Source organism: Myiozetetes cayanensis, unplaced genomic scaffold (assembly GCF_022539395.1).
Source record: "Myiozetetes cayanensis isolate MyiCay16 unplaced genomic scaffold, myiCay2020 scf1, whole genome shotgun sequence".
NCBI classification, from domain to species: Eukaryota; Metazoa; Chordata; class Aves; order Passeriformes; family Tyrannidae; genus Myiozetetes; species Myiozetetes cayanensis.
The window spans coordinates 111,244,693-111,266,952 of record NW_026086604.1 but is presented as its reverse complement, the minus strand read 5'-3'; the positions used below and the strand labels follow the sequence as shown (position 1 = coordinate 111,266,952).

The 22,260-nt window shown below is 37.1% G+C and overlaps 1 protein-coding gene across 1 annotated transcript in view; it reads left to right on the top strand.

Annotated features, from left to right (window-relative positions):
- Positions 1–22,260, top strand: part of CMC1 (C-X9-C motif containing 1) — a 46,302-nt gene that overhangs the window by 1,940 nt on the left and 22,102 nt on the right. Inside the window, exon 2 of the mRNA XM_050319271.1 lies at positions 9,721–9,813. Coding sequence (XP_050175228.1) covers positions 9,721–9,813 — 93 coding nt within the window. The remainder of the gene's footprint in view (positions 1–9,720; positions 9,814–22,260) is intronic.

Below are 22,260 nucleotides of genomic sequence, written 5' to 3'. Positions count from 1 at the left end.
CTGTGATTGTGTAATTAGGTGATTACAGTCAGTAAATAAATTGGTAAATGAATCTGTTCACAAAATTGTATGTTCATAGAATCATAGATTATCCTGTGTTGCAACGGAGTCGCAAGGATCATCAAGTCCGATTCCTGGCCTTGCTCAGGACATCCCCATGTGCCTGAGAGCATTGTCCAGACACTTCTTGAACTCTGGCAGGCTTGGTTCTGTGGCCAGTTCTCTGGGGTGCCTGTTCAAGTGCCCAACCACCCTCTGGGGGAAAAACCTTTTGCTAATATACAACCTTAAACCTCCCCTGGCTCAGCTTCAGGCCATTCCCTTGGGTCCTGTCACTTGTCACCAGAGAGAAGAGATTACTGCCTGCCCCTTCACTTCCCCTTGTGAGGAAGTTGTCATTGCAGTGAGGTCTCCCCTCAGTCTCCTCTAGACTGAACAAGCTGAGTGACCTCAGGTGCTCCTCATAAGGCTCTTGGTCCTTCCTGTCCTCTAGGCCCTTCAACAATTTTGTTGCCCTCTTTTGGATGCTCTTCAAGAGCATCCTTGTAATGTGGTGCCCAAAACTGCACACAATATTCAAGGTGAGGCCACCCCAGTGCAGAGCAGAATGGGACAATCCCATCCCTCAGCTGGCTGGCGATGCTTTGCCTGATGCCCCCCAGGGCATAGTTGGCCCTCCTGGCTGCCAGGGCTCTGCTGACTCAGATTCAACTGGCCATCGACCAGGACCCCCAAGTGCCTTTCCATAGTGCTGCTCTCCAGCATCTCATTCCCCAGTCTGTCCATACATCCAGGGCTGCCCCATTCCAGATACTAAACTGTGTTAAACTTCACGTGGTCGGTAATTGCCCAGCTCTCTAATTCATATAGGTCTCTTTGCAGGGACTCCCTGCCTTTGAGGGAGTCAGCAACTCCTCCCTGTTTAGGAAAGTGTTACACTAGTTTGTTTTACCCTTTTCCAGACTGAATGTGCTGCAGCTCAGCATTGAATTTGATTTTTGTACACACCACTTCCAAAAGTATGTAGGGTGCTGTTTTTAGTAATAGAGGCCATGGGTTATAAGAAAGCACATTTTCTTTTTAATGTGCACTTGGTTATATCTGTCATTTTCAGGTGGTGATGTCTGGATCCCTAGTTGAAGATTCACAGATGTGCAAAAAGAAAAGTGGAGTCATTGTCAGCGGCTGAGATACACAATACAGGCTTTGGTACCTTTCCTAGATATAGGGCTTAAAAGCAGAGGGGCTGAAGACTGATTAAATATTTTTCCTAAGCTACTTAAAATGTCTATTTATTGCTGTCATGTGGAAATCTAGGTTGCTAACAAGTTACAATGTCAGTTTTTCGGTGGAAGGAGAGAACTGGGCTTGCAGAATGGTTGTAACTTATTTCAAAGTGGCCAGGGCTGTAAGACCAGAGCTAGAAGAATATACTGAAAGGAATGAAATGATAACTTTGAAAGATAGGAAGGATAAAATAATGGGGGATAAAATGTTGTTGGATTTAAAGGGCAAAAATATACAAGTAAAAGGAAAAGTGGCTTTTCAGCTGTTCTTTTTCAGCTTTTAATTAAACTTCTTTTAGGTAAGTTGCCAGAATAACATCTGCAATTCCTGTTTTAGTGTAACTGAAAGGCTTTTAGCCTTGCCTCCATGTCAGAACATCTCATGTTCTGGAACTTATGAAAGCACTGGTGTGTTTTGATCACATCTGTGATGTTAGTTTCCAAGATTCCAATTCATTTGTATTACATGTACTGATTATTCATTAAGTACATAGGTACAGAAGTCAAAGGTTGGCATTGTTTCTTATTGTCTCTTAGTCTTTCCAGTTAAAGGAATTTAAAAAAATGCAGAAAGAATGGTATTTGGTCCTGTTATTCAAAAGCCTTGCTCTTCATTTGTGTGTGGTGTTCATCCTTTGGAATGAAAGGTGTAAATTTTATCTTGAAAGGAGTGGCTAAAGAGATAAATATTTAAGTGCTCAAGGAGTTGATTTGTTTTTAAATGAAACTTTTATTTGTGGTTTACTTTATTTTTCAAGTACACCTTGTCATACACTTCTGAAAGTTAGTAAAGAGGACTAGGTAATGCTGCAGCAACTGATTAACATTATTGGGCATGGTGGGAAATCTTAACTTGTTAACATCTCCTCTTGTAATAATGAGGGGGAGGTGTTTATTGGTTGTTATATTTTCCTGCATCCTTTGTTTTTCCAGATGTTGGGGACTAAACCTAAGTTTTCCTAACTGGCAGGTCTGTCATACTTGAACGATGGTACAGGCAAGACATTAATGAACCTGCATTATTTCCAGCAGTAAATACTTAAGTCCTAATCTGTAATTAATTTTCAGACCCTGTAACTGGATTTGCTGTGTGATCAACAGTGTAAAAATATCTCCTTGTGTCGGCTTGGCTTTACTTATTGCTCACTAGATGTATGAGCATTTGCAATCTGCATGTAATTAACAAAAAAGTGTGCTTTGCCGAGTCTGCTTTTCCTTTTTTTCCTAGATATTACAGACTTTCTGTAATACAACCAGTGTTCACTTTTAGCAAACAGTATTCTGGTAATCCAGTACTGCCATATTGCGGGAACATGAGCCCCAAAGCAAATGTAAGATAACAAATTCAGCCACTGAAAAAGGTGAAAATTGACTTTGAGGTGATGATAGAATGGTGAGAAGTTAAAGCTTTGGAAATTTTCCCTGGTGTTGTCATCCCTGTACTCCATCTTAATTTAAAATTATGTCAGTATTAGAAAGATCTCAAAATCTGGAACTTTTTAAATACAAATAAATTTATTCATATACCTTTAAAGAAGAAAAAAATGGTTGCTGCGTAGAGAAGCTGCACTGATCAGTTTCTTTTGCTTTTAAATCAGGGTTTCACAGTATCATATATAGTTTCACTTGGATTATAACACTACTGTCATTTCGTGTTGTCCTTCTATACTTTAAAACCCTTAGTAGAAACCAAGTACTTAAGGCTCTAGTTTGTACGTGGACAGCGATGTGCAAGTGAAATTACCAAACTCAGTAGCATTTCATGTGTGCATGAAGGTGTTTGGGCCTGGTCCATCATGTGTCAGTTTACACTGGATGTTTTTGACCGATAAAATCCTTTAACAGGATTCTACAGGGTTTTGTGAGGTTACAAAGCAATATGCTGAAAGTCATTGTCACTTTGATCCCATGAATTCCCTGTCAGTAAAGGCTCAGAAGTTTTCTCAAAAGCTACAGGACTGCATACTAAAGTATTTAATTACATTGATACATCAAATTAGAATTGTAGGAAAAGACCCTAAGACTTTAGAAAGATAAGGGTTTTTTTGTCCCATGACTTTATGGGCTCTATCTCTAAATGAATTTGTTCCATTGTGTGACCTAGTGTTTTCAAACAGAAGTTTTGAGTAGTTGATAACATATTCAATGATACAGACTTTTGGGATAAGTTTTTATGATGCACATAGTCATAAATTATTCACATGAAGTAACGCAAGATTGGTAATTTTTATTTAATACAGGGGGGATAAGCTAGACAGAATAATGGAGATGAAAATTTTGAGTTGAATGCATTCTTTTCCTGGAGGAGTAGTAAGCTCTAATTATATTGTTGATTCAAAACACTGTTGCAAGCACACTAAAATAAATCTGATTTTTTTTTAAATGTAACCTCTAGAGCCAATAGTCTGATTGATGAAAGGAATGTTTGCCAGTAAGCATGCACTGAACACTGTCCTATTCCTTCTGTTATTAATAAAAGTGTAAAAAAAAAGTGTATTTTTATAATTAGCTCATAGCCAAGTGTCTTAAAACTTTGGAATGGAACAGAGTATTTACAGCTGAGAAACAATTTCTATCAAGTGATATGAAAAATAACTGAATCCCCTCAAATTAATGCAATTTTGTAAGTTAGCTATAAACTTGTTCTCCAAGCCAGCTCAGATATTGAGTATACCATAGGTCTGCATATGGGAAAAATGAGAGAATGGCTGGTTCAGTAGACTTACCACAAGACCTTCCATTCCAGGAAAACAGCTTCTTTAAATGTGGTGTAGGTTAAAGACTGGGCATTTTGCTTGTATCTCCTTGGTTTTCCTGCCTTTGACTGTAATAACTCTCCTACTTCTACTGCTGAAGTTTTCGTTAATACTTCTGCAGATTTTATTTCTTAACTTGAAAAAGAAAGGCATCTGAGAAATCTGTCTACTTATAAGTGCTTACTTTTGATAGCAGCTGGTAGAAAAAAATAGTAAAGTGTATTAAAAAAAAAAGACCCTTTTATAGCTCCACATTTCTCAACCAAGCTCTCAAAATAATGAAAGTGATTGTTTTTGAAATTGATACATTTTGAGGAGTATTATATTTTAACTTGGATTCTTGAACCTCGAGTAAACTTTCTATAGCATTTTTGCTAGTAAACAATGTAACTGATGTTTAAAAGTTGATAGAACACTGATTTCTGGAAAAACTTGAGGTAAAACAGTTGCCAATTAAAATATTATGAAACTACTAAAACTTTCCCTGTTCTTCATATATACTGTGATACTGAAGTAGCTATAGTATTTAAAGTACTATTTTGAACATTTTTTGAACATGGATAACTTAACAACCTTGAGCATTTTTTGAACAAGAAAATCAAAATTACAAGTTGTATAACTAGAAATGAGTGTTTCAAAGACTATTACTGGAATCGCTTGACACAATTCCTCTTGGATGCAGAAGGTGTGAGGTTTCTTTAAACATCTGGGTAGATTGCGATTTTTTCTCAACTTTTCTGAGTAATCTGTGTCCCTGCTACCTGAAGTAATGAGAGAGGTGAAAGCAGAGCTGTAGCTACCAGCAGGAAATAGCAAGTAAAGGGTGAGTAAAACATTTACTAATTGTGTTGAACAAAGAGGGGAGATGATACAACTTTCCTCAGGACACTCTTCTAGGAAAGCTCTTGTCTTGGTATCCCCTGTTTGTAATAGTTTTCTAATGGGTACAACAAGCTGCTACTGTCTCTTTTGTTATTAGGACTGTAAAGCAACTTTGTATTCCATTCTTTCTTTGTCCTCTAAAAGATCTGCTGCTGACTGCACACTTCTACGCTGTTGTTCTCAAGACCTTCCAGGGTCCTGTGGTCAGAGGCTAAGAAGCCAGGAGAGTATTCGTTATCTGTTTTCCCAGCTTCCATATGGAGTGACTTTGATGTGTTCTAGTGGTTGGGATGTTCATGTTCCTATTGATGCTTAATAATTTTTTGGGGTTTGGTCATTTTTGCAAAAATAATGAACCCCCTTAAACTGAATGGCTGTGGGCCTTGGCCTTCCATGTCAATAAACAGCTTTTGCAGCTGAGGGTTTTGATCAACCACAGAAAGCTATTACGGTTATAGTCTCATGCCCTACGTATTATATGGAACAAGAGAACCATGTCAAACACTGAGATTTACCAAAATCCACAGATTTTATTTGTTAAAAAAAAAGTCTTAGATGTGTTCTTAGCAATTTGCTGAATAGGGATATCTCCCAGTTTAGTAATCTCTTTCCTTTCTTCAACTCTTTACTCTGGGCTGAGGTTTTATGGAAAACAATTTCTGTTTCACAGAGGTATTCCCTTTTCTGTAGCTTTCTCCCCATCTATCTTTTTTATCTTTTTTTTTTTTTTTCCCTGGCAAGTTTATAACCTTTACAACTGTTCTTCATCCTCTCCTCTGTTCCTTGTCCCCATGAGGAACATTCTGGAATCTGCTGATCTCTGTCTCTAAGAAACATTCTGTAGTTTAATTACACAGATTCCTTGGTTGTAGCCTTTTTCACATTTTCAAGGAGCTGGTGACTTAGATGCTGTAACACATGCGAGGCAGCATTTGGTTTTAATTCTGGCTAACTTCTGTGTATATTTGTACAAAATACATAGTTTTTACTGCATTTTATAATCTTTACTTAATCAGTTTGGGTTCATCCATTTTTCCCTTGTAAAGTTTGGTGATACTAGGAAATTTAATCAGAAAATAATCTCAGAGGATTAAAGTATTCTAGCAAACATGCCCAACTTTGGGCTGGCAGGGGGAGAAGGAAAAGCTTCTGCTAACATTTGTCTGGCCTCTGGAAGCTGAGAGGTAACATATTCTTATCGGTTCACTTTGTGACCAAAGGCCAGGGTCATCTCAAAGAGCCTGCCCAGAAGACCAGGAGAAGTGTGTTGAGGATGCAGATGGGAACCAAAGGTATCATCAGCTTTCAAATGCAGAACGCAAACTTTAGGAAAACTTATTCTTACCTGTCTGGGAGTAATGTTTTGAAGATAAAACAGGAACAAGACTGTTGAAATGTAGATTCTTCTATAGGGACTATCCTGCAGCAAATCTGGCATTAGAATAAGAATTATCTTTCTTAGTGCAGAATAGTGAACTTTCAATAGTGGAAAAAAGTACTTATGCTAGAAACTGTAATATAGTTGAAAAAAGGCAAAAGGAATTAATGGTTTTATGTCTTGTTTTTTGATGAAGTCTTGCTTCTGAGGTGGTGTTTCTTTGAAAGTTCTTGCCATGCACATTACTGCAGAGATGATTAGGTTGGATTGATGATCTTGCAAGCACTTGTACATCAGTATCAGAAATGCAGTTATTTTGCACATGAACACATTTGTTTTAGCTGGTATCTGCTATTGTTAATATTTGTGCCTTATTTTTCTTTACTATTTTGTATAAGTGCTATTGATACCAACTTCAAAAATACAAAAGCAAAATCCTGTAAAGACAAAAATTTGTGAAATAAAAAAATATTTAAAGCTGATACTTCCTAAGAAACATTCTTATAAAAGCTGTAGATAAGTTTGTAAATGTTCTTTATTCTTGTTTCTTTTATACCGTTGAATAATTACCTCTGAATTACTGTTGTAACTCTCATTCTTTCTCCTGGATGCTGCCCAGTGTCCTGATGTGCCCTCTCCTTCCTGCGTTTTCAGCCTCTGCAGGTTTGACAACATGGGACTAAAAAGAGGGAGTTTGCCTGGAGCACAACTCTGTCATGGTTCTGGTTGAGCTGGTGTTAACACCACTGTAACTACTCCTTCCTATCAGTCTTATGCCCCTTTCCTTTTGAATAATCAAACAGAAAATTGGGTGGTTAAGCTAATATAAAACCCGAAAATCCTTTTTGACTGTTCTGGGCTAACAGGGAGGCCTTCTCTTTTTGGGTTTCTTTTTCTTTGCTTGCTTCCTTGCTTGTTTCTTTGTTTCTTTCCAGATGGTCTTGTGTCCTGTTTCCTTTCTAGGAAAGCCTTCAGTTGTATTCCTACCTACTTCTTGTCTTTGTCAATCGAGGGTAGCTGATCCTTGCTCTGGAGCCTTGGGCTTTATGGTTGTGGGAACCATAGATCCTTCTAGCCAGCTTTGCCAGTTAGGGAGGCCAAGCTGCATTTCCTAGGCCTTAAAGACTTCTTGGCTATTTGCTACATTTCCATGTGGTCTGAAAGTTGGACCTGTGAGAGCCAAGAGTTGCACTTGATGATCCTTCTAAGTCCTTTCCAACTCAGTCTATTCTGTGATGCTAATTGTTGGAAGTAGATAAGTAGATCTAATTACTCCAAGGTGTAAATCAGCTGAGAAGCAATTCTTTGCATGTATTTGAGCTAGTTTTCTGTTTTGACCTGGTCATTCTCTGTGTGGTTAGGTGGGTAATAGTGCTGATGTGATGGGAATGAGTGAGGGAAATGAGGGACTGGTAAAACTTCGATTTTGGTGACAGATAGCAACCCACTTGCATAACTGTATCCATATTCATAGGTCATTCTACCTGCTCTAAGCACCAATACAACCAAGTTAAGTTTAAAAAAGAAAGGGTGGGGGGAAGTTTAGGCTATAATTTGCACCAGTGGTACTCATGACAGTTCAGTCTTCTTGTCCAAGAGTCATACAATTCCATCTTATAGGTCATTTTGGAGTAAAATAGTGAACTGGAACGAGGAATTTATCTAGCTGAAAAATTCCCTGACAAGAAATTTATTTACCTTTGACCCAAATTAACTTCCCCCTTCGTTCACCACGGGTCTGCCGAGCCCGTCTGTGTGGGCAGTGGGAAAAGAGCATCATGGGGATGGGGAGAGGGCAGGAAGGCTGCAGTGCCAGCTTGCTTTGAGTGAAGTGAGTGGAGCTGAGACACGTCGCTTGGTGGTGCCATTTCCTGCCATGTCATTCAACTGAACTGATTTGTCCTTTTTAAAACATATGTTTAAAGTTTTTTGACAGTTTTGCATTGTCTGTAACAAATGCTCAACACGACAATTACACTGATATTCTGCAGAAAGTTAAAATGAAAGATATTTGTAGTTGTTTTATCTCATGAAAATCAGAACATAGAGGCAAATATTAAGTCATGAGCTATTTGTTTTCAGTATTTTTGTTGTATTTACTGAATAGACTTTTTTTTTTTCTGCTGTAGAAATTTTAAGAAAGATATTTTTCTTGAAGAGAAGTGTTAAGTCTTTCATTCAGATTCTGTATTTTGCTCATTATAATCCTCTGTTTTGTTACCGGATTCCACTAGTAATATCACGTATGCAATACTGTGTAATCTCATAATGGAATCTCTTAGCATTAGTAGACTTTAAAAGATGATGACTTAAGGATGGCTAGTGTCCTCTGTTGTTTTTTTATGTAGAGTAGCCAAAAATGCTCTGAAAAGTGGTGTTTGAAAGCTGTAGGGAACTTAAGATCTGCTTCTTTCCTTAGTTTCAATACATTGCACTTTTTTTTTCATTTCATCTTTTTCTTTTTAATAAGCAATTTTAAAATGAAATGCTTGTCACTCAAAATAACTGTATCTGACAGTATGGTTTTCCTAATATGGGCATCCCAGCTAATGCTATTCTGAAATGTAATATAAAAATCAAAGGAAGAATAAATACTGTGTTTGAAGATGAAAACCAGGTATTTGGTATAACTGTGCTGAACTATACAATGTTCTGAACGAATGTCCTTAAAGGTTTTTTACCTCAGAAGCTGAGAAGTAAAAGACTGTGCTTGATAAATTCTCATTGCTTTGTTTTGAAGAAAGTGGGTTTGGAAATGCAGTATTTTTTTTAAATGATCTGTCTTGTTTATTCAAAATCACTAGCTGTGTTCAAGAGTACTGAGTTCTGGAGGTAACTGAAAGCAAACTGCAACTGTACGTTTAAGTACAGAATTCAGGCAGCAGCATTTGTTCTGTTACATTGGATTTCTCAATGAAAAATCTCCTAGATCCCTCATTGAAAAGACTTACTTTTGTTCTCAAGAACTGATGTCTTCCACATAGCAATAAAAATTTTAGGTTGTGCCAGTGAGTAAAAAAGTACATACAGATAATGTGCATAGAAAAATACTAGTATCCTGAAATAAAAGCAATTAACCCTTGTGCTGTCTGTATGCAGATTTTCTATTCAGTAAGGCAGAAATTAAAATGTGCTGCCAGAATTTTTTCCTTTATTTTTGTTCATTGTGTACATTAAGCAGAATAGAAATATTCAGGATAGTGCTTATATTTGTATCTGAGCAAATTTAAATTTTGGACTTTCCATCCTCTTGATCTCTGTGGTCCTTTCATGGTACTTTCTGCTGCTGTTTATGGCAGTTTTAGTGTACTAGTGTATTTATATAAACAATACTGTGTTATTTCTTTAGATTGACTTTGTCTGATGTATAGATATTGCAAATCTTTTTTTCAAAATTATCTTTTTTTCGCTCTTGCAGAAAATTCTAAGCTGAGACATGTAGAAAAAGATGTTTTGATTCCACAAATAATGAGGGATCGAGCCAAGGAGCTGTGCTCAGATAAGGTGCAAGGTAAGAGTCAAATATTCATTAGGAGATCAGATGTATTCTGATATCAGATGTATATTTGTGCCGTGAATATAATCCTCGGTTTTGAAGTCATGTAGTCAGAGAATTAGTATGTGTGATCTGCATCTTATCTGTTCACTATGAAACCAGTACTGAAGCATATAAATCTGCTGTGTTGGCTTTGGCTGTGTGGTGACGTGGACTGTTTTCCAAAATGACTTGTTCTCGAGTGCTATGGAATTCAGTATGATTAATACAAAACTTTGCACATTTCAGTCTTCACTGTGTGGTGACAGAGCCACACAAGGGTTATTGCATTCCTATATCTAATATTTGATACTTACATAAACAGAATTGCCTCACGTGAGCCTTCAGTTAGGACTTCTCTCATGATAAATTTGTTTAAATATTCCCAGTATTCCGTGCTACATCCTTTCCCTGCCTCAGCATTTAAATGATACGTGCACATAAACACAAGTGTTATTAGACAGACATTGAAATAGGGTGATGCAGTCTACTTCTGTTTTAATTTTCTTTTGAAGACCACTGAACAATAACTCTTTTAAGTAGTATCACCACTTCTTCTGACACCCAAGTCATCTAGATCGGTGCTTTCTAAACTTACTTGATCGGGCACCCCATCAGTAAAAAATTTCTGAGTGCACAATCCCAATATATTTATAAATTACGTAAATGAACCACTGTACTAGTATGTTAATGTGCACTATAAAACATGAATATGGAAATTTAAAAAGGAAGAGATAAAGATGAAATAAACAGTACTTTAAAATAATTTTTATGCTATTTACCAATGGTACAAAAACATTTTTGCTCTGAAAAGTTTACTATTAATAACAGTATTTTTTATTGAGATCTATATAACTTAACATGCTTCATAATCTTAATTTAACACTGTGATAGAGGAATTTGAAGGTCTGGTTCTAAGTTCAGTTTATTTCAATACTTGATTTTAATGGGTGTCATACCTGAAGAAGATACCTCACAAAGATGGATAGGTCCTAGTAGAAGAAGTACATTGTTGCTTGCACTTATTACAGTAAAGCCATTTTTTCAATTCCATTCACAAGTTTTGCAAAGGTTTTGCTTAAAATTGGACTACTAAGTGACCATCTCCCCTGATGTCCATCAGTTGTTCTTCAAAAGCTAATTGGAAGGTGTTGCATTTTTGACACGTTAGAAAAATTCTGTTTCTATCCTTTTAAAGTGTATAGATGGAAGAGATTTTTGTAGGTGACACATTCACATTGTGTTCAGCAATAAAACCAACCCAAAAGTTGCATAATGAGAGGAACATATCTGAACACTTGTTTTCAAAGTGCTCACTCCAAAGCACAAGTTTCTTTTGCAAAGGAGTTACTTTATCACTCATTGTTAAAACATCACCTTGAGGGGACACACCGAGTGTTTAGTTTTTGGAAATCCCTTCTAGGTAGCAAACCACTCACACCACTTGTCATCACCAAAAAGGTCAGTAAATTTGGAACACTTGTCTTTTTGTAAAAGAAAAATGTGTCAGGTTTGACAGCTCCCTCAAGCGTGTTACCACAAGATACCCAGCAAACCTCTGCATAGTGCCAGAGATTTTCATGGCCCCTCCCCATGCTGTGGCAAAGCTGCTACAAAGTCTGGTAATCATACTACTGTTTGAAGGACTTGTTTTTATAAAGTTACCACATCAGTGTCATCCTGTAGCTCTTTGTGTACTGCTGACTTCAACTGCCTTGCTGCAATAGTTCACCTGTGAGTGGTGTAGTGAAGTAATTTCACATGTCTCTGTAGCCTTAGTCTGGAATCCCTTTTTTATTCCAGTCAAAGCAGCCGCTCCATCAGTGGATACATTTGCACAGTTTTTCCCTAAAGAAACCATTTGCGGTTGAGAATAGATCTTCTCCAGATCTTACTTCAACAGCTCACAAAAACGGTCCCTGCGCATTTCATTATTGACATGCAAATACCTCAAGCTGAGAAAGTTAGAAATTTCAATACTGTGCTTTCATCCAACTGTATAGCAAACCTCTCACACTATGTAACTTGTTCTAGTGCTTGTTTCTTCAAATCTCCAGCATTGTCTTCTATGCATCTTCCAACAGTATTTACTCACAAAGGAGTGCATTTTAGTTTGTTGCCACGTTTTTTTCCCTGTGTTATTTCAGTGATTTTTACCGAAAATCACTGAGAAAGAAACTGAGAAAATCACTGAGAAAATCACTTACCGAAAATCACTGAGAAAGAACAATGGTTTCCCCAATGGGATGTGGCTTTTTGTGTTTCACTATTACCTAAGAAGCTTCAAAGGAGGCATCTAGACATTTATCACTAGCTTTAAAGTCAGGTCTAGTTAAAATGGCCAAGTGTATTTTTAAGCAGATGCTTTTAGGGTTTCTTCAAAAGATAAAAAAGAGTAGTCTTACAGTAATTTTGACACTGAGTAAACAGGAAAAGAGTTGGGAATATCTGCCAGACGAAAGTAGCATCACATGACAAGTACCTTTCAGTGGTGCCAGAAGGACTTAATAGACGTTTTTTCATTTGAACAATAGTTGAATCATTTTTACTTTGAACTCTTTACCTGTTGGGGGAAAGAAATGAAGATGAAAAGCAATTGCAATGATGTGGGTCATTGAAAGAAGATGTCAGTTAAAAATATTCTGAGAGCTTGCTGTTTGTGTAATATTGTTTGAGGGTAAACCAAAGGGAGATTGTGTATGTGTTTTTCTCCCCTAAACTTTCTCTGTGTAAGGTGAGGACTTTGGTTTCAGCATCTTCATTTTCTGTGGCAGCAACCAGTATTGGAGATTCTTGAGCTATGAGTTGTACACTGTTACCTTGCAGCTTCTCCGTCGTTTTGCCTCCATAAATTTTAAAGCCAAATTGTTATGGTTTTTCTCTTTCTGTGATGTTAGGCAAAACTATAATTTCTTTCTCCTATATAGAATTCAGTTGTGTTTCTTTAGGAAAATGAGGTTTGTGGATGCATCTGTCTTCCCTTCATTCCTCTGTCACCTGCAAGCCAGCTTTGATCAATTTGTATGGCTGTTAGAAGTGGAAACTGAGTATTTCTGAAAAAAAAAATTTTGATCAAACAGACAAGCAAAAATCCACATTGATACCCTTATTAAAAAATAAAAAGGGGGTAGCATAAGTTCAGCTATTTCGTTGTACACCTTTGTATCTGGATGGAGGGGAGAGACCAAAGCACAGGAAATGAAGCTTAAGCCGTTTTGTGAACTGGAGGTTTATCATCTCTTAAATCTATTGTGAAATTATTCCTGGAATAAATTTTTCTTGTTAATACACAGGGATAGGTGTTAATCAGAGTAAATAGGCTATGCTTTTTATGCTGTAAACAATTATAAGCCGTGTAATTAAGTAATCAAAGCTTCTGCGACTTGGTTTGTGTGCTGTAGGGTGTACACACATGCATGAAATGGAGCTGTTTACACCAAGTGGCAAAGCTACTCCTTTAACTTGCTCTCAGCGTAGGATTTTTCTGCTTTACATTAATTTTGTTTGAGAAACTCCTATTAATAACGTTTCATTTTGCCTTTTGGAAATTGTGGTAAATGCATCGGTAATATAGGAAATAAAGCAATTCCACAAGTGTGGGCCTTTACAATTGGCTGGATCACGCTGGGTTCACATGTGTCCCTATGGGGAGCCCCCATACATTCAATAGTGCTCTGCGTGAGCGCGGGGGTCCATCTGTATCCAGCCCGTTACCTTAGCCTGCAGCTATACCACCTAGAGCTGTGTGCTTATCAGAGGTAATAATGCAAGTAATGACAGCCTGTCCAGCACGTGTTCCGGAGCTGTCCAGGGAAAAGAAACCCCAAGGGTTACAAAAATTAAAAAAAAAAGAAAAAAAAAAAAGGTTTTGTTAACTCAAAAAGTGGTCCTGCCATCCTAGTGCACGGTTGACCCGTTGCTATGCTTGGTTGTTAGCCTACTGGAGTGGTTTAAGGATGAAATAACCATGAGAACATGTCCATCTGATCATTTTTAAGAACAATTCAGTATTGTGTCTGGTCATATTTTACTTAGATTATACTTTGATTAATTTTATTTAGATTATTTAAATTTACTTAGAAGTTTTTTCAGATTGTTCCAGTAGTTCCTGTGTGTGCTGCATGTTTCTTAAGAATTTTGTACCTCTCTGTCTCAAAATAATATTTGTGTGTTTTAAGACTTTAAAGCACTTTTTCAGTGAAAATGGATATATTAGTAATTTTATTAAATTGGTTAGACAATGCTTTCTGGGAAACATTAGTCACTTTTAAAGGACCATTATGTAAATCGCTTTATTATTGCTTTATTATATCCATGTTTGTGTCCATGCATTGTATATGTGTGAAATCATGGGCTGCTATATGAGTTACAAAAGACAAAACCCAAGCAAACAAAAAAAAACAACAACATTGCCATACATGGTCTTTTCACTGTATTTTTTACAAACTGTAGCATGAGTTTGCCAGAAATATTATTATGTCCATGTATTTCTGTATCAACATGTCCTTTGCATTTCAAACCTACGTAATTTAAAGGAACATTTATTAGCCATTGCCTTGTCCATTGCTTTTATAAAATAATTTCTTAAGCGTTTTTCCTGTGGAATTATCAAGTTTTTGGCTTTGATTTCCAGTTGTATAAATTTAGATATGAGTAAAAGCAAAATCATAGCAAGATTCAGGAACCTGGAGTTAGCACTTTTCACTGGAACAGTTCTCTTTAGTATATCAAAACTTCTGTATTTTCATCTAGCTGTGCTTTGCTTTCCATTACTCCTCTCTGCTGTCAAACAAGGGACAGTCACAAAAAAACCTGCAAGAGCTTTGACTGATCTTGATCACATCTACAGAAAAGTTTGTCCAGTTTCCTGAGAGCAGTTACTCTGCTGTTCCAAGTTACGAGTTCTGAAACTGCAGTTGGTGGGTTTAGGTGGAGAAGAACTGTTGGGAACAGAAATATACAAACTTGAAGGACTGTTAACTTATTTTGGTTTAATTTTGGGTTACTTGGTTTGGAAACAGCTAACTGACTTTGATCTGTTGTGGGTTTGGACTCTGAAGAAGGCCTGAACTGAGTCACTGAGTCAGTCATGAAATTAATTCTGTATTACATTTCTTGGATATGTTTTGTCTATTTGTTTCATTGTAAAGCATTTCTGCCCACCTTCCAAAACCTCACAATACTTTTTACTGGGAGAAGAACAATCTTGCTCTAGAGATAAGGAGTTTTAGTTCTAAACTTTTTTCTTCTGAATTTTTTTGTCTGTTACTGATGCATCGTCTGGATTTGGGCCTTTCAGGATCACCAAGAGGGGTTGCAGGTGTCTTCTGTAACTGAGACTCATTTGTAAGGTTGAAGGATTCAAGCAGGAAATTGAACTACATGCTTTTTAGGGTGAATACAGGGATAGATAGTTCAAATCAGCCTGGTTCTGCCATTAGAAAGATGGTGAAGTAAATGTAGCCATTTATTATTTGAAGCATATTGTGGGAGACATCCATTTGACCAAGATGACAAGTTGTTCTGTCCTTTAAAAAAAAATTATTAACTTAAAAAAAAATTGTTATGAGGGAGACATAAGGAAGATATTTCCATCTCCTTCAGTGAGTAAAACTATGTTGGCTCGGCTTTCTGTAGGAGGTATGTAATTAAAGCAACTGGAGTCACATTGCTGAAAAAAAGTTATGATACTTGGCAAGGCTTTAAAAAGTGGTTTGGAAAGTGTGGCTGGAAAAGGACATTTCCAAGCAACCACCCTCCTCCCATTCTCCAGATTTCCCATTAGCCCTCTCCTCCTCAGGGCTCATGTTGATACTTAGTGAAGATGATGGGATGCAACACTACTGCAGGCTTCTCTACAGTTGAGCATGACCAGTGTCAACCAGAGTTTTGATAATGTGCAGTTACTCAACAGTCCTGTCACTGACATTATCTCTGTCCCCGTAGGGGCCACCTGCTCTAGACCATGACCCTTACACCTGACATATCAAGGTCCATAAAACCAAAGAAATTTCTGATTGAACTATGTGTGATGCTGCACATTTAAATGCCCTAGCACACCTTTAGACACTCCTTCTTCTTAAAAAAAGTCTTTTTATATATACTTTGTTATCAGAAATGCAAATAATGAAATGTGTGAAATCCTTAGCAAATTTTGCTTGATGTTGCTCACTTTCCTTTGTATTGCAGGCCAAGTTCTGTTAATTGATTCAAACCCTTGCTGAATGCTAGGAGAGAATTAACCTGTTGGTACCTAACATTGTGCTTCTGAGGTTGACACTGGAAGATGCTAAGAGTGATAGTAGTGGGAAATTACATGACAGCTCACATTTAAAAATTTTGGTGAGTCTTATTGTCTTGAAGCAAATTAAAACTAAGATCACCGTTTATAACCGAACTTTGCTCATCTACTTTGTCTCATTGTGAAAATATAGGCCTTACCACTGGTTTGGTTTTTTTTTTTTAAATTCACATCTTTTAGGACTGTCCGGGAGCACAGTGATAACAAAAGAAAAAAGATCAAGTGACTGATAAAAATCAATGTGTTAACATGAAAGCTCCTGGTACCTTTTTTTTAACTGAGCTGCTGTGACCAGAAATTGTTTACATGTGCTTATGTACATATTATTCAGAGTTCGGTGGAAAACCCGAGAAGTATTTTACATGGAAGTATTTTAATGACCAGAATAGCCTTCTCTTATGAGGATGAAAAAAGAATGCTGCATTATTACCTACAACTTCATTTTCTTAAGGGGAAGGTCAGTATAATTTGAGAGCATAGTTTCAATTCAGCAACAAAACTGCAGGTGGAGAATGGAAAAAAGCTGTTGTCCTCTGTTGCTGTATTTATTATCTGAATATTGACCTACATTATAGTCATACTGTGTGTGACCCTATGACCCTGTATGAAGCTATTGATATTACATCATGTTATACATGTTATGCAGTTGTCAGTTAAATTATTTTTGATACTTTGGTAGTGTACTGCTATATTTAGTACTGGTAATAAATTGCCTTGTCCTTTTTTTCTGGCTAGTGTATCTGATAAGAGTAAGATGCTGAATTTTTGTATGATCTTGTTTGCACACAATAGCTTTTACTTTGAAAAAAATATTCAGCGCTATATGTTTCCAAGGAACATTTACTCTCATCACATTTAACTATGTGAATTAATACAGTCTCTAGAGGGATTATGGTATATTGAGCTTTGCCCCAGCAAACTGGGTAGAGAGAACAGCTATATGTAAATTACGATTTGAAGAAATGAGATTCTAGATTTCGTGGTCTTTCTTTTTAATGATAAAAGCATTAACTAGCCTAGGTTAATTTGGGGGATTTTGCAGAAAATAAATATGGGGGCGTATTGTGTTGCTTGGTGATAGAAATTTAAGTGTTCTAACTAGTTTTCAGGACTTTGAAGAAAATGTTCAGGAATAGAACTTGCCCTGTTTGATTATTTCTGTCCTTCCCTCCCCACCCCCCGTCATTTCAACCCAGCTGATGACAAGAAACGGGTCAGACTTCTAGTTTAACCACTGCAACTTAGTTGTGTAGGTTTTTTTTTTTTTTTTTTTTATTTATTAGGGAATGGAACAGCTTTTACAGGGACAAAGAGAAATGAAATCACTTTCAATGAAAGAAAGAGGCCTCATTATAGCCACCACCAGCAGTTATTGACAGCTACACTTCCTATTAACAAGGAGCATTTAAGAGTTTGGCTGTTGGATCTTTGGACTTGATCTAATTTGCTAGCATTAATTAGTTTCTTTTGAGCACAGACACTTGGTGCTCACAGCTATAGATTTAGAGGACTAATTAGGACAGAAAATTGAACAGAATGGGGTAAGGCATTAACCTTCAACCATTACCAGCTGGGGCTCTGATAAAGACCACAGAGTCCAAATGCTCCTATTCATGCAAAGAGTACTCTAATGAATATCAATTTCAGCCAGGTTGCCTTATCCTACAAGCCCTGTCTTGATTTTGATTCTCTTACCTGGTAGAGATTTTTATGTATAGATATTAAAGTGGTATTGGTAATTCAGAACTCACAGATGAGAACCTTCAGAGGTTACCTGTGTTTATTCCAGTCTTTCAGTCTGGTTTTCCCAAGTTACAGATTTTATTGGTTTTCAGCTAAGATCCTGAATTTCAAATTGATTTCCCTGTCCATCATATATATATGAACATAGCCCAAATTAATTGCACATTCTTAACGAATGCTAGTTTAAATAGAGGATGACTGTGTGTTTTTGGCTTATTGCAGTACATGGTGGTAATATCCATGACAAGAGCACTCACCAAGCGAACTGCTGAAAGTTGAACAATAGGATTGCTTCTTTTGCAGCTCTTCTGATGAGATACAGTTATTATATTGTGGCCTTAAGTTTGTGATCAAGTTTTAGGAGGAAAACTATTCTTTCAAACTGTGCATTGATAGTGTTTTAACATCTGCAGAATGGAAGTATTTAAGCTGTACATAAAGAAAGGAAAAAACCAATTGCCTTTGTCCTTTTGTATAATTTCTTGGATTATTGGAAGAGTTTAACTTGAAATTAAGTGTCAGAATCATCAGTTGTTTCTACCTTTTAGTTTTTACTACTCCCTGACAAACTCCCCATTGAATCTGGATCATTGTTGCTGTCTTCATTTGACTTCTGTACCTGAAAATTCCTTGCCTAGTGATGACAAAAGTGTAAAAGACTCACCTCTGTCATAATTTCTTCAAACTTTTATTTCAGGAAGGACGCTAACATTGTTGTGTATGCCTTTTACATGTTCTAGTTATTTCCAGTTCTCAACCGGTAAACTCTGTACTCTAAGGTTGAATAGCTGGTTCTGCATCTTAGGGTCCTGGGGAGGTCAGAATGACCCAAACTGTAAAAACAGAGAAACTCAACCTTGCCTGTAGCTACTGATCTTGGGGTATTTCATGTTATTTAGATCATTTTTCTTAGAACACTGGGGGGTAAGTTTCCATAGGGCAGCAACCAGTGGATAGGGGAGAATGGTCGAGCTCTTCTCCCAACAAAAGGGGAGAGTGGCGTGCTTGCTGTTGCAGCCGCTTACTAATATCTTTTCCCAGATGTTATATACAGTATTTGCTGATCTCTTTCTTTCAGTTTTCTTTCCCAGTTGACACATTTTGATTCTTCTGTGTCAGTCATTGTTACTGCCAGCAAGGGAGAGCATACTTGGGATTCTGTGAGGGGTTTTTTTGCATTCATTCAGTTGATGGTGGTGATAACCTACGGTTACTGTGTTGGAGTGAGGTGTTACTGTGACGTAGGTGGACATGGCAATTCCTTGTTAATTGTGTGACTTACAGTAACTGTTACTTTAACTGCGTGCCCTTAACGATGTATTATGTAGTTGCTTTGCAGTTTTGGATTATAACCCCCCCTTAGATACCACATTCAACAGTTACACAGTTAGCACTTTGTGTAAATAAATCTTAATACTTTTAAGAGGTCATACTATATTCCCATTGCATGTCTATAAATATTTATGTCATATATGAATTATGAATATTACCCTGGGGTTACTTTCACACAGAAAATAGGTTATTTTTCAACATTTGAAGTCAGAATGTGTTGTGTAGGTACCATTAAGTTCAACAGTGGAAAACAGAACTTAATTTGGTCAAAAAGTAGCTACTGTGTATTCAGAAATACAGTAAATAGGGAGCTTTCAGGCAGCCTACAAGCAGTGTATTGACCTTGTATTCAGCATAAGGTAATAAGGGAAAAGCCTCTGTCCACCACTCTTTAGAGAAAACATGAAGTTGACAAGTGTATCTGCCAAAGAAAATTGCTTATCCAAATCACAAAAATTCAAATGAAGTATTAATTTCAGTTGAGCTAAATGGCAATCAGAATAGAAGTTGTGGTTTCACCGAATGTGCTTTGATTTTTTTGAGGCAGTGCATTATTAGAGTTGTAGTTTTGTTCTCCATTTTTTTCCTGTAGGTTGGAGACTTATACCTGTTGTACATATCTGTGTGTGGAATACCACAATTTAGCAGAGCTAGTAAAAAATAAAGGCAGGAATCACAGGTCTTATCAGGCAGTAGGGGAACACAAGTTAAAGTTGAAATACGGCTTGGCAAATACACTTTAAACAAAATGTTGTGTTCAAAGTGTTCTTCGTGCTTTTTGGTGTTCTGGAAACAGAATGTGTTTGATGAAATCTCAAAATTTCGTCCTGTTTTGGGATGAAAACATTTTAAACTTCTTTTTCCATGTGGAACAGTAGTTCTGAAGATTGCTTAGCTTAAATTGAGTGAGCTGTCCCTCTGGCACTTATTCTTTGATGTAGAAGTTAATGGGTCCTGTGGTAACAATGCTGATGATGCACAAGTTATTTTTTAAAGTAGGAACAATGTTATTTGTTGCTGACTAAAACCATGTTATTGTACATCATTTTTCAGGTCCTTTTAATAACAACAACAACAACAAAATCCCCCTCTTTCCCACCACCAAATTTAATTTGGTTGCTATTGTTACTGCTTTCCAGTAATTGTCCCTGTGGTCCTACACAGAAAAAGGATAGAGAGGTTTGTGTTCTGAAGAATGTTCTCCTTACAGGTCTGATGCCTAAGGAGGGAGCATAGGGTACAGTAATGAAAGGTCATAAAACACTTGTGCTGTACTGCCATCCCTCTGAATTTTATTTTGCGTAGTCCTGCAGAAAAGAGCACCTGGAATGTGTGCTACCTAAGATCAGGATAGATAACCTCTACAGGAAGTGGAATCATATGACAGAAGGCAAGAGGTATTTTGGATGAGGAATCAAGAGCTGCAGAGCTGGTCAGAGGCTGGGAAAGGAGATGTTCAAGGAATGCTAGAACTTTCCTAGAGTTTTGGAGGTATGGATGAGGCTTTAAATTATGATCAGGGAACAAGAAAAACAGTTGAGCTGCTGTAATCTGGATTTGAGAGGGATACTAAAAAAGATTTGAAAGGAGTCATGTAAGGGATGGAAGGTAATCATTCTGATATGATAATGAGTGGGAAAGGAATTTACATTAGGAATTTTTAAGAAGACAGTGTAGAAGACCGGTGCATGAAAATTTCTCTTGGGTGGAGTGAACAGTCTTCTCTTGGTATCTGTCAACTGTATTGGGAAGAAGTTGAAATAGTTGTAGGGAATCTGAGACTTTATTTATGGTATTAAGGGATCTGCCTTCTTATCTTTTTCCTAAATCGGGTTTAAAGAAAGGTTTCTTTAAGTCTGTAAGGCCTTTTTTTGGACTTCTAGTAGTTAAGTTCGGGATTTCCTTGTATGACTTTTATTACCTATAAATCTTGCACTTTATAGGCTTCTTTCCTTCTGTCTGTGATCCCGAATCTCTCAAGGAGGTATCTAGTCATTCTTCTTTTTTCCCCTCTTCAATATAAACTAAATATGCCCTTCAAGACTTCAGATCAGTAACATATTTCAAGGATATTTAAATAGTCCATTTTGAAGCATGAAATATGATCTGCTCATGTGTGTAAATTTATCATTACACTTGCATGCCAGGCTTGATACAGGTCTTGCTTTATTTCTTGGTGACAGAAATATCCCATGCCCTTTGCTGTAATGGAATGCTCATGAAGTTGGTGTAAAAAAGCGCTGTGAAGTTTTGGCTTGAAATGTAATCCCACCTGTCGCTGTAGACGTCGCTGTAGACTGTCAAGACCTTCTAAAAGTCATTTTAGGGAGACACAGCTTATGTTGGCAAAACGAACTTCCGAATGCTATGGTTTAATATGTGGGAAATGGACAAAAACCATATAATCTGGGAAGACATAGGAGAGACTTGAAAGCAGGACTTCTGGATGCAGTCTAGACCGGTCTAACTGTGCTTCAAAAGCATAAACTTCAGTTCTGTAAAATGAGTATCAAAGCTGAGTACCCTAGAAAATGACTGCTGCATTGGAGGGCATGTTTTTCAAGCATAGAAGAAATGCAGGGCTGGAAAGGACTTTTAGAAAACATTTTGGTCCTTCATCTTCTCTTGGGGTCATATGTAGCATGGCTGTGATTGTCCTGTAACCTGATTAGTGTTTCAACTTCTATAGACAAGCTATTTCAGTGCTTAGTTTTATTTTACCTTTCAAAGAATGCTTTTTGTTTTCTAAATTCCGAGGTTTTGATGCCTGAACTAACTTTTCCTTGTATATGAAGCGATTTATGTTCTTAGACATTGGGTAGATTCCTAGTAGTGGTCTGAATAAAAGCAGCACTTTAAATAAAAGAAATAGGATGGTCTGATTTATCTTAAACAGGAAAAGGGAAAAAAGAAAAATAGAAGGCTTGTTCAGTAGCCATCCTGGAAAACTCTTTCTGCCACAGAGTCTCCCTGAAATGGCTTAGGGAAGGTGTTGAACCCTGAGAGTCCAGACTTGTTTTCAGAAGTATGGAGAATTTAAAACCCAA